The sequence below is a fragment of the Ovis aries genome, chromosome 2 (genome assembly GCF_016772045.2).
Source record: "Ovis aries strain OAR_USU_Benz2616 breed Rambouillet chromosome 2, ARS-UI_Ramb_v3.0, whole genome shotgun sequence".
NCBI classification, from domain to species: Eukaryota; Metazoa; Chordata; class Mammalia; order Artiodactyla; family Bovidae; genus Ovis; species Ovis aries.
Genome location: NC_056055.1, coordinates 732,954 through 745,130, shown reverse-complemented (window position 1 = coordinate 745,130; position 12,177 = coordinate 732,954). Strand labels below are relative to the sequence as shown.

Below are 12,177 nucleotides of genomic sequence, written 5' to 3'. Positions count from 1 at the left end.
AGTGACTTTAGTTCCACTGAGAAATGCGGAAGAGATGCTCCTATGTGGGGGGGGGTATTCATGCAGGGACGCCTCACCGTGGAGCAGTGCTTTTATTATCCACTATGTGGGGCTGCTTATAATTTCGTCACAATTGCAATCACGTCTGATTGATTCAATTTTCTCATCTCTTTCATGGTGAGTGTGAAATACAGGCACAAGACTTTAAGAACTAGAAACAGGAGTTTATGGAGAGAAGAGTGTTGCAGAAACAGACCACCACAGCCGCAAAAGCTGATGTCTGGACTACATATTAACGACTATACTTTGAATGATTATGAAAATGAATCATTAAAAAATTCTAAAGTACTAGTTCTTAAAATAATCATTTATCTCAATTTTTGAAAGATGAATTAAATATTATAATTTTAAATTTATATGTTCAACATCAAGGATTAAAGTCACATGAGAAAGGGGGAGATTTTGTAAGATCACTATTTAAAGACTTAATAGGATATCCGGGCTTCCCTGGTGGCTCAGAGGTCAAAGCGTCTCAGCCTCCTTTTTAAACTGTCAAATGCTGCGCACTTGCCACTGTCGCTGCTACCATCTGCCCTGGATCGAGTCTAACGCTTCTGCTGTGATCACTCTCTTGGCTACCTGCGTGATCTCAGGTACTTCATAGCATATTTACTGATTAAACATTTTCTCGATCTTTCTGAAACAAGATGCTGGATTAAATAGAAGAGGTGCTGTAGTCTATTAATGAAGCTCACATAAAATCCGATGGTTTCTGAAGACAGCCCAGCACCAAACACGCGTCTTAGACGTACGCTGCGCTAAGTTGCTTCAGTCACGTCCAAGTCTTTGCGGCCCCATGGACGGTAGCCCGCCAGGCTCGTGTCCATGGGGTGCTCCAGGCAAGAATGCTGGGGTGGGCTGCCCTCCCCTCCCCAGGGGCGCTTCCCCCGACTCTGGCAGGCGGGTCCTTTGCCGAGTGCACCACCTGGGAACTCTCTTAAGTGTACGGAGGTGGTGGTTTAGTCGCTCAGTCATGTCTGATCTGTGCGACCCCAGGGGCTGCAGCCCGCCAGGCTCCTCTGTCCATGCAGTGCTCCAGGCAAGAATCTTGGAGTGGGTTGCCATTTCTTTCCACTTCTAAGTGTACGGAAAGCCGTACAAACAAGTTGTAAATATAAAAAGGCCAGAATGAAATAAAGCAGAGCCGACATAAAACAGACTTGAAAGCACCTCTATGACTTCCTTTTGTGGAATTTTGATGAACGGTGGTGGGACAAACCTGTACGCGCGTGCCATTCGACTGTTTCGACAGCGGTGAATCTCTCTCTCCCTTTTCAACCACACAGGGAGCGCTGTCAGCATGGACACATCTGGCGTGCGAAGGATGCTCCACTTACCTTGTGAACTTTAAACAGAACCTCACAGAGGTGATAGGTTTTCTCTGCTCGGACCCAATCCAGCGTGCTCACCTGAAAGAAACACAAGACGGGTGAATCTTGGGCGTTTTCACCCAAAGTAAGGGGAGCTGTGCGAGGTGAGGGAGCTGTTCATTACCCCGCTGCGGGGCTCGCTGGACAAGGCACACGGTCATCAGACGGTCACACTACACTCTACACGCGTTACGCTTTCCCCAACTGCAGCTCAATAAAACTGGGGAAAGGGTTTAAAGTACACGTGTAATTAGATAAATGATATTTCAGTATGAGAATTTAAACATTTATAACAGTAAGGGCAGTCGATGTGTCTTTTCCTTAATTAAACCCTAAACAGGAGCAGGACAGTTGGGAAACCGGACTACGCGCCGTGGTGGACTGCGACAACGAGCTGCGTGCTCCCGCCCTGGAGTCTTGGCGTGAGGTTCGATGTTTACACACATTATTGATTCAAGAACCTGGTGATGGAGGAACTTACCTTTACACACAGTTGGGCGTCACTTGAGGAATTCGTTTTGGATGCTCTCACCTTAAGTAAAGGACCGACTCTGGGTTACATTTAGAGGATCTAGGCGGTTCTGGGCTTCCCAGGTGCACGCCTCCTCACTCACTCTGCCACGGGCCTGCCCTGTCTGCTAAGGCCCTGCCTGCTGTGGGTCTGCAGTGACTACCTGTGGCTGGAGGTGTTTCTTCTATCCAGTCTTTCCTGCTGACAGTCAGCCTCCTCTTCCCCGCACCTGGGAAAGACCCCTCTCCACGCCCGGCTCCCGTGATCCTGGGTGGTGCAGGCTCAGCCCCGGTGGCGGCGCCCTTGGACGTGAGTCAGGCTGGGCACCTCACCCTCTGGGTCATGGTGACCGTCTCAAGGAGAACACGCGCCCACCAGGGAGGCACCTGAGGCTGAGAAGGGGCTCGGGCGTCTGGGTGGAACCGTTTCTTCCCTGGACTTGAAGAGAAGCGCTTCCGCCCTGAGAGCCTCTGGAAGCTGTGTGCGGACCCCGTGGTGGTGGCCACCCATCAGCTGGGACCCATGCCCACTGAGGCAGGATGATGAGAGGGGCGGGGCCTCAAGGCTGCAAGCCTCACAAACAAAGTCTATGAATTGACTCTCAAAAGCGGGTCTCTTCCTTGCCCTCTGTCTGGACAATGTTCTATCTCACCTGAGCACATCTCACCTGAAACAGAATTGAAATTGCAGACACTCAGACGTAACATCCTAGAACATTTAGGTATTACCGTGGAACGCTCATGCACCCACAGAAGAGACACAGAGTAATATTCTATACTGGGTGCGTAACTGCCTGGTGCGCCTTCAGCTTACGCATCTTCTCTTGATTCATTTCGTTCCAGGTAGATAATTTCTAAGTGATATATTTCCCTAACTGACAACCTTAAAGCTACTTCCGATAGCTCTTGCATATTCACAGGCAACTGCTATGTGATGTGATGTTAATGCTGTTAGATGCTGTAAAATTGGTTTCATAAGTGCTGTTTAACACACTTTAATGGTGTTTGGAAACATGAGCAGTTGAAACATTATTTTTCAGATTCCAATTTGCAAACAGAAATGACTGCCCACTTTAGGGAAGGACAGTCAAGTACGCACGAAGGCCAGAATCCAGCTTCTCCAGCGTTGATCAGCCCTTGGTTATGACCTGGCCTCACCACCCTCCCGGCTGGCTACATCCTCTCGTGGGTACCTGGGCCCAGGGAACCCACAGCCACATCCGCCCCAGGCTGCCTCTTCCTTCGAGCCTTTCTCCCTCCTTCTCCCAAACTCCTTCAGCGTCTCCCTCCTCTTGTCTTGGAGGAGCTCAGAAACCAGCCTTGAGGATAGGACTTTCTCTTTCATTGTTCCTAAATCACTTGTCACAGACTCTCTGGCCTTTTAAAAGTTCACTGAGACATTCTGACACAGAACGGTAGACAGCAGGCCCCACACGGGTGGCTGGGCATTCTTGGCAGTGCCTGACACCCCAAGGACAGAGGGGAAGAGGGGTGATCAGATGGCGGGCCGAGGGCTCATCAGACGGGTGCCTTCGGGGCTCCGCTCTCCCAGAGGAATTTATTTGCTGTCCTTCCAACCCCCACCCTGCCCCGCAACAGAGCTGTTCCTGTCATCCCAGCCCCGAGAAGCCTGGTGGCCCCGCGCCCCTCCCGAGGCTGCAGGCTGCTTCCCGCTACTCCGGTCACGGCTCTGCTCATCGCTTGCAAACAGGGGCAGGTGCGCCCACTGCGCGTGAAGCAGCTCCTGGCCCTGTGCCGCGGCGCCTTCTCCAGGCAGCAGCTCAGCAGCCTCGAATGCATCGTGCTGCACAAATTGCATTTCAGCCTGGGCACGGACGCAGAGCCCGCCAGTGGGGCCAGGATGCAGGTGAGACGCTGCGAGTCACCAACAGTCCCGTCACCAGCACGACCTCACTCCATGTCAGCACGCAGGACATAAATACGTATAGCGGGAAGAGCTTCACACATGGCCGCTTTAGATTTGGGCAAAGCAGAAATCATTACTGGCAATTTGCCGCTAGCTCCAGGATACAAGCACCCAAGGTAAGACAGAACATGTACATATGTAAATCTACACACGTGTAAATATTCAATGTCCATATTTTGTGTGCTGTTTTTACAGTGAGAATTTGCCGAGTACTAAGCGTAAAATTTCATCTGTGAAATGCAAATGCTTTGGAGTTTCAGAGACATTTTAAGTATATGAATGAAGCCTCTTCATATTCAGCTTGATCCTATGAAGTATTCAGCTAGCAGCTCAGCAGAGGGTGGGTGCGGTGTCTGCATTCCCTCAGCCAGGAAGTGGGAAGATTCTGTTTACAGCCCAAAGCTTCCACTCCTCAACTTACAACAACTTTTCCTTTCCCCTAAGGCCCTTTTCTCTAACATTTTGCTGAGTGAATACTTCCATTGTCTCATTAAATCTTTCAGCCCCCATTTTAAAATATGCTTTCGTTATTTCGGACAGTCTGTGAAAATTATTTAAACATTTCACTGTAAGCCAGCATAATGCCATTATGTAGGAGCAATGCTTAATTTTTTTCTATTCATGAAGTTACTGCGTTTCTGGTTCCGCAGGTAAGCGGCTGAGCACGAGCACTCCTGCGTGGCCAGCAGCCTGTACAGGCCTCGACAGACCGAAGTGTCACCAGTTTTCTTGGAGCCAAAGGGACGGACTGGCCTGGGCCCGACGTCAGCCCCCAAACACACGTGGACTGGCTGCAAGGGATGGAGAAAAGACTCCACTGGTCAAAAGAAAGCAGAGGGGATATCACTGTCCTACAGAGCACACCTTACAGTAAGGGCGCTATCAGGGACAAAGAAGGTCATTACATCAGGATGAACGGTCAGTTCTCACATCAGAGGTAGCCATCCTTAACACAGATGCACCTAGCAACAGAGCCTCAGGCCACGCGAGGCTGACACTCACTGCTGGGCTGGGAGCGCTTCCCCAGAGGGCCACCGGACAGGAGCGCTTCCCCCACCCTGGACCAGGAACCAGCCGGGTGCCCCGCCCACCATGCGCCTCATCCCCAACGGGGCACTCACCCACTGCGGGAGGCAGCGTGGCTTCACTAGATGGTGGGCAGGGTCAGCATGGAGGGGCAGCTCCTGTACAGGGGCAGCCGCCAGCCCCCCAACTGGATTCACGCAAACCTTAATTGACTGGTGAGAGCCGGGACGGCTGACCTCGGTCCAGAGGCAGCCAGGGCTTGGAGAGAGGACCAGACTGGCTGCACCGCCCTTTTCACCTCGGGGGTCAGCTGAGCATCTGCACCCCCTGAACCCAGAGTCAGGAAGGGGGGTGGCGCGTCTGTGAAGAGATGCAGTGTACCCGCTGTTCCCAAACTACCTGTGATGTAGAAGTTTTAAAAACAAAAAACACGAGAGGGCAAGTCAAGTTCTACTCTCAGACATCTAGACAATAACGAGTGTCTTCAGTGATCGGCAAGATTTTCTTCAATAAGCTTTTTCTTGGGGAATAATTTTAGAGGATGAGATGATAAGGACATGAGTCTGAGCAAGCTCTGGGAGATGGTGAAAGACAGGTGAGCCTGGCGGGCTGCGGTCCATGGGGCCGCAGTCGGGCTTAGCCCAAAAGCCACCTAAGAAAAGGGAGGAGCAGAAGCAAAAGCTGCTCCCAGTTCCAGGGAGGCCGGGGCGGGGGGACCCCGTCCCTGGGGTATAGAGAGACGACTCAGCCCCTCGGCCAGGCCCCACTCAGAGCAGAGCGCTGAGCAGGTCTTAAGCTTCTGAGCACAGTATTCAGGCGGTAGTAGCTGGCTCCAGGCAAACACACGCCAGCGGCTGAGGTCAGTGATCGATTCGTATGATGTGATGTTTGTGACGCAGATCAATGCCAAGAAAATTTGCCGTGGGATTTCAAAATAAACAAGCAAAGCCTGGTATTAACAGAAATGACACTATCCATCTGGAGATACTGGAGGACCCTGTGACCCCCGGGTTAGAATTTCTGTCTGTGAAATTGAAGCTGCCGCGGGAAGTGGATGAAATCATCTTTCCCCAGAGCAAGTATGGAAATTTGATTAACATTTAAAGCACTTCTCACAATTTAGAATGCTGTGTGTGGGAAAAACTCATACCCTGAGGGTCTTAATAGGAGGGCTGACCCTGTCCTCCCCTCCTCCCCTCAACTGTCCTGGGCCAGCGGGGGGCCCCTCAGCCCAGAGCCCCAGAGTACTGATTCCGGATCTGCCAGCCATACCCCAGCTGCCTTCCGTGACATCACAGGGCCCGGACTGAGGCCATTGGGGTTATCTGTGGTTATTCTTGCTTTACTTTCCTAGCAACAATAAAGAACATCACTGCATTTGAGAAAAATTCAGTGATTATGCAAATCTGTAGATAACTCTCCAGCATTAGTAATTCACAGCCTTGGTTTTTGAAACACTCAGGTCCGTGGTGGAATCCTGGCTTGAGTCCTGGGGACAGAAAAAAGCTCTGTGGGCAGATGGGCCTGGAGGCATCCGTTTAGTTCCCCATGTTCTGCCACTGATAATCCTTCAGTTTCAACACACGGACCTCAGTTCTGAACAAGGTCAGCACTCAGGAACCTGCAGGGAATCCTCCCTGGACACAAGCTCTCTACCAGAAATAGTTCAGTCGCTAAGTCGTGTCCGACTCTTGGCGGGTCCTGTCCTTCACCACCTCCCAGAGTTTGCTCAGACTCATGTCCATTGAGTCGGTGATGCGACTGAATCATCTCACCCTCTAAAATTATTCCCCAAGAGGAAGCTTATTAAAGAAAACCTTGCTTGTCACTGAAGACACGCATTGTTGTCTAGATGTCTGAGTAAAACTTGATTGGCCCTCTACTATTCTTTATTTTTAGAACTTCACTGAGGTGTGATTGACAGATGCGCCCTACACGACTGATGAGTCTGAAAAGGCGCATGAAACCAGCAGCCCCTGTTTGTCATAAACGTGTCCATCACCCCAGCAGGAGAAGACAGCGCCGCGCGGATGCGCGGAGAGTGAACCGCGCGGCCACCGCGGAGCCGGCACGGGGGCTCCTCAGCGAAACGGAAGCGGAACTACCGCTCGATCCCGCGATCCCACTCCTGGATGTTTACGCAAAGGAAACAAACTGAGTCTCGAGAGCCTGCGCCCCACGTCCCTCACCGATCACAGCAGCCGGGCCACAGACGCGATTACAGCGTCCGCTGACGGGCGGAGGGCGGATGGCAACAGAGAGCGTCCGGCCCCGCAGGGAGGGACACCCTGGCGCTTATTTTTAATGGCAGTAAAGCAGCAATGCTGTAGGCGACCTGCATCTCAACTTTTAGGTCCTGAAGCGATCAGGTTTTGCTGTTTGTTTGCAGCTCTGATGTGCAGACTCAAAAGTGAATCGGCCTTAACCGATAAGCCTGGAGGCCGGGCACACATACACGGGGTCCGTTTTGAGAAAGCGGTACTGGTGAGAATTAGAAAATAAATCGCAAACTGTAGCACTCGGGATTAAATTTCTGCTGGGGGCCCCATTAGATCAGGCTGTTTATTTTTATAAAACGTGGAGGACATGAGTGAGCTGTCTCTCTGTGTTTTCACCATTTGACCATGAAGTCAGAAACGTCTGACGAGAAGGCTTTTCTCCTGCTTTGTGGCTCTTTCGACCACATAAACAGTGGTCTGAGACCCCCACGCCTCTGCACCCCCACCTCCAAGCCGCTGGGACCTTCAGCAGGAAAACACTCTCACGTCTCAGTGGCTGCTTGAAAAGAAGGAAAACGTGGCCGGTTGATGAATGAGTTCAGAGTGAGAAGGGCCCGGGGTCCACAGCGGAGCCCTTTCCATCCGCGGATGTCGAGCTGGAGGCGGGCCCGCCGCACACCCTCCTGACCGCTTCCAAACGCTGGGCCTGACGCTTCTTCAGCGACAGCCTCCTCAGCGTCCCTCCCAGCCCCGAGGGCCCGCTTACCGGAGGAGAGACGAAGACGTAGAGGGATGAGCCCTTCAGCGCCAGGAACCTGGGTCTGAAGGTCTGAGACGAGCCGGCACCTCCCAGTCTCTCGCTGACCCAGCCCATGTGGACGACCTGGGGAGCGAAACCTTCAGAATGAACTGCCAGGCCCCGTTCAGAGCACGGGGCCGCTGGGTGGAGAGGGCAGACAGCAGGCCGCCCACCCCACAGCCCGACCCGGCCACGACCACCCTGCAATCCGGGCACACGGCACAAATGTGAGACACCCAGGTCCAGACTGCTGCACCGGGCCAGGCTCGGAACATGAGCTTCCGCTGCACCGGGCCAGGCTCGGGCCAGGCTCAGAACTTGAGCTTCCGCTGCATCAGGCCGGGCTCAGAACACAAGCTTCCGCTGCACCAGGCCGGGCTCGGAACATGAGCTTCTGAGTTACCTTAGTTTTGGCCCGTGTTGGATGTCTCAGCTATATCAGAGTTCTGCCTTCCACATATATTTAAAACCAAGTTATTTAATCACATTCTATTAGAGATTAGTGTTTCTAATCTGTCTCTGAGGTTGCAGAAACAACTAGTATATTTTTCCTTTCTGTAGTAAACATTTCATTAAGACATGGGGGAGAAATGACTGTTTCTTTATAGCTCGACTTCAACACCGAATGTAACACAACAATATTAGATTCTAGTGACACACAATGCGAACTGTCACGAGTCAGAATATGATTTAAAAAGTTAACGGAGACAGTCATGCAACTTAAGAACTGAGTGCATGAATCTAACAGTAAGCTAAGGCAAAACCCAGGGTGTCTTCCCTGGGTGTCTTATCCCACTTCCCTCGGCGTCTGCCTTACATCACACGCCCTCTGAGGACGAGGCCCATGTCTTTACCTGTATCTGCTCCACACCCATGAGGCAAGGAGGGCTTGTTCCTTAAAATTTCTTGAAAGGAAGCATGAGTGACCCCACCTGTCGCTGTGTATGTGCCTGCTAAGTCGCCTCAGCCGTGTCCGACTCTGTGACCCCACAGACCGCAGCACACCGGCCTCCCTGTCCTTCACCATCTCCTGAAGTTTGCTCAAACTCATGTCCATTGAGTTGCTGATTCCATCTAACCATCACATCCTCTGTCACCCCCTTCTCCAATTATTGCAAATCTTTAAGTCACTAGCAAGCTCAAAAATCGGCTTTGACACTGTGTCTATCACCAGGAATCTTACCTAGATTCTTTCAAACTACTAATTTAGTAAAGGCTGGTAGGACCAAAAAATGAACACCATTCAGAAGGAAAACCAAGTCACAGAAGGAAAACAGCCCTTGGTGGGTCTCTAGCAGAATGGCGTGAGGGCCCCTAAGACTGCAGACATTTCCTCTGCTGAGGACCCCTAGCAGACCAAGCTTCAGCTCGATCTCACAGGGGCAGGGCAGACGCAGCAATTCATGTACATATACGTAAGGGGCCTACACACACGTAAGGGGCCTACATACACGTAAGTGACCTACACATATGTTAAGGGGCTAAATATATACATAAGGGACCTACACATATTTAAGGGGCCTACATTTACATAAGGGGCCTACATAATATAAGTAATTCTTCTGCCTGTAACGAGGAAAAACTCTGTTGTTTTTTTCTTTACTTCTCAATCGTATATTCAAATGCTGCCAAGTCTCCAACAACCTTTCTCTTCATGAAATACTCAGAGATGGCGGTGTAGGTCCCACAAGAGGTGGGTGATACACTGGAGCCTAATACGGGGTAACTTAGCTTAAGACAGAGCTGAATACCCGGACATGAAAATATGTCAATACGTGGGCAGATAGGAGAAGGTGATGGCAGCCCACTCCAGTGCTCTTGCCCTGGCAAATCCCAGGGACGGAGGAGCCTGGTGGGCTGCAGTCCATGAGGTCGCTAAGGGTCGGACACGACTGAGCGACTTCACTTTTACTTTTCACTTTCATGCACTGAAGAAGGAAATGGCACCCCACTCCAGTGCTCTTGCCTGGAGAATCCCAGGGACGGGGGAGCCTGGTGGGCTGCCATCTATGGGGCTGCACAGAGTCGGACACGACTGATGCGACTTAGCAGCAGCAGGTAGACAGATAAGACAGACGTGGATGGATGGACGGATAGGTGGACGGCAGACACACAGGCAGGTGAACAGACCATAGACGGGTGACAGAGAGCTAAGCGTGGACAGACAGATGGACAGACAGATGACACGTGGACAGAGTCCCTTTGCAGATGGACCGAGGGTGAGCAGGAGGCTGAAGGCGTGACCCCCAGGCTGACCTGGAGAAGCTGGGACTGTCTCCAGCAGAGCAGCAGCAAGCGGTCTTCTCGCGAGGACAGTGTACTCGGGACAGAGACCCCTCTGATTCCCCGAGAGCTGCCCTGTCTCTCTAGAGACACGGGCACCAGCTGTGGAGCCCCTTCGCTCCAGGCCGGCGGGCACGACCCCCAGGCTGTGGCAGTCTTTAAGCTGCTGCTTTTCCTCCCTGTTTGGTTGATGCAGTGCTGGGCGCACGTCCAGCAGGAGTCACATACTGAGGAGCAAACTGGGAGCTCATCTTCTAGCAAAGCCGGTGACGCACAGACTGTTAGTAACCCGACACGTCTGAAAGCTGGATGTGAAGTCAATGCACGTCCATATGTAGCCTAACCCTGCCTGGATCAGTCAGCGAAGAAACGAACTGTCACTCAGCTGTTACTGGGAACACTGCCTGCTCTATGACTCTTCTTTAGGTATACGTAGTGCATAAATAATTTTAAGAAAAGCTACTTTTATCTTTTGTATTATGAACTTTCTAATGACTTATTACATATTCCAAGAAATAAAACCATAATTTTATGAACACCTATCTGATTGTATTAAATTAAGGGCATATAACCATTAAAATAAAGAGCATATTTTTCTTTATCTTTCCTGGTTTCAATTTATAGAAAGTTCCTTTTTCTTTGTTTTTTCACTTGACTGAGTGAAAATGAGTAGCTAATGCCCACCAGGTAATAACTCCCCAACTAGTCTCTTCCTTTCCACTGAAGAAGCTCGAAAACCTTGAGTTATTTAGGCTTCCTTTGGTTTTGCTGATTCAGGTATCCACTTTAAGTGAGGTTTTTCAGAAGAAATTTATTTTGTAAAATAGGTTCTTGCTGTTTTGGCCAGGTGACCATTTGTCCTGGATTTCCTGGGACAATTCTAAATTTACTCCCGTCGTCTCACTATCACTTTTAGATCAGATGACAAGTTAGTCATTTTATTTGCCAGACATAAAAGTCTAAATCTATACTCTATGCCTTTCTTACTATCCTTCCGGGTCTGTTTCCTTTTGTTTTCATGTGTCAATTTCAGTGGTTGTCAAATGCCTTTATTTTTTCATGCTTATTCAAATACTATTTTTACTACCTTCCAAAATCAATGATTAATTGCTAAAAATGAGAAAAAAATCTCTCCTTTTTAAAATAGGGTCCAACATCATAAATCTAAACTCCTAGCATGCATACAAAATGTTTAGCTTTTGGAGAAATGTGAAACAGTCCTCTACTAAAAGCGTGGCATATCAGGGCAGGGCTTAGCTCTCTCACAGCCCCACACAGTGGCAAACATCTCTAATGTTTCCTTCCAGATAACCGAATCCACCCCTTGGGTAAATTCAAAGTTATACAAAAACATTAAGGTTAAAAAAAAATAACCACATTAGAGTACCCATTCAGTTCAGTTCAGTTGCTCAGTCATGTCCAACTCTTTGCGACCCCATGAACTGCAGCACACCAGGCCTCCCTGTCCAGCACCAACTCCCGGAGTTCACCCAGACTCACGTCCATCGAGTCAGTGATGCCATCCAGCCATCTCATCCTCTGTCATCCCCTTCTCCTCCTGCCCCCAATCCCTCCCAGCATCAGGGTCTTTTCCAATGAGTCAACTCTTCGCATGAGGTGGCCAAAGTACTGGAGTTTCAGCTTTGGCATCACTCCTTCCAAAGAAATCCCAGGGCTGATCTCCTTTAGAATGGACTGGTTGGATCTCCTAGCAGTCCAAGGGACTCTCAAGAGTCTTCTCCAACACCACAGTTCAAAAGCAGCAATTCTTTGGCACTCAGCTTTCTTCACAGTCCAACTCTCACATCCATACATGACCACAGGAAAAACCATAGCCTTGACTAGACAGACCTTTGTTGGCAAACTGATGTCTCTGCTTTTCAATATGCTATCTAGGTTGGTCAAAACTTTCCTTCCAAGGAGTAAGTGTCTTTTAATTTCATGGCTGCAGTTACCATCTGCAGTGATTTTGGAGCCCCCCAA

General features: G+C 50.2%; 1 protein-coding gene across 1 annotated transcript in view; it reads right to left on the bottom strand.

The window, feature by feature from the left end:
- The window catches only part of SNTG2 (syntrophin gamma 2), a 126,192-nt gene that overhangs the window by 15,032 nt on the left and 98,983 nt on the right, over positions 1 to 12,177 (bottom strand). Inside the window, exons 12-13 of the mRNA XM_042242755.1 lie at positions 7,879 to 7,995; positions 1,398 to 1,469 (exon numbers count right to left, since the gene is read on the bottom strand). Of these exons, the coding sequence (XP_042098689.1) occupies positions 1,398 to 1,469; positions 7,879 to 7,995 (189 nt within the window). The remainder of the gene's footprint in view (positions 1 to 1,397; positions 1,470 to 7,878; positions 7,996 to 12,177) is intronic.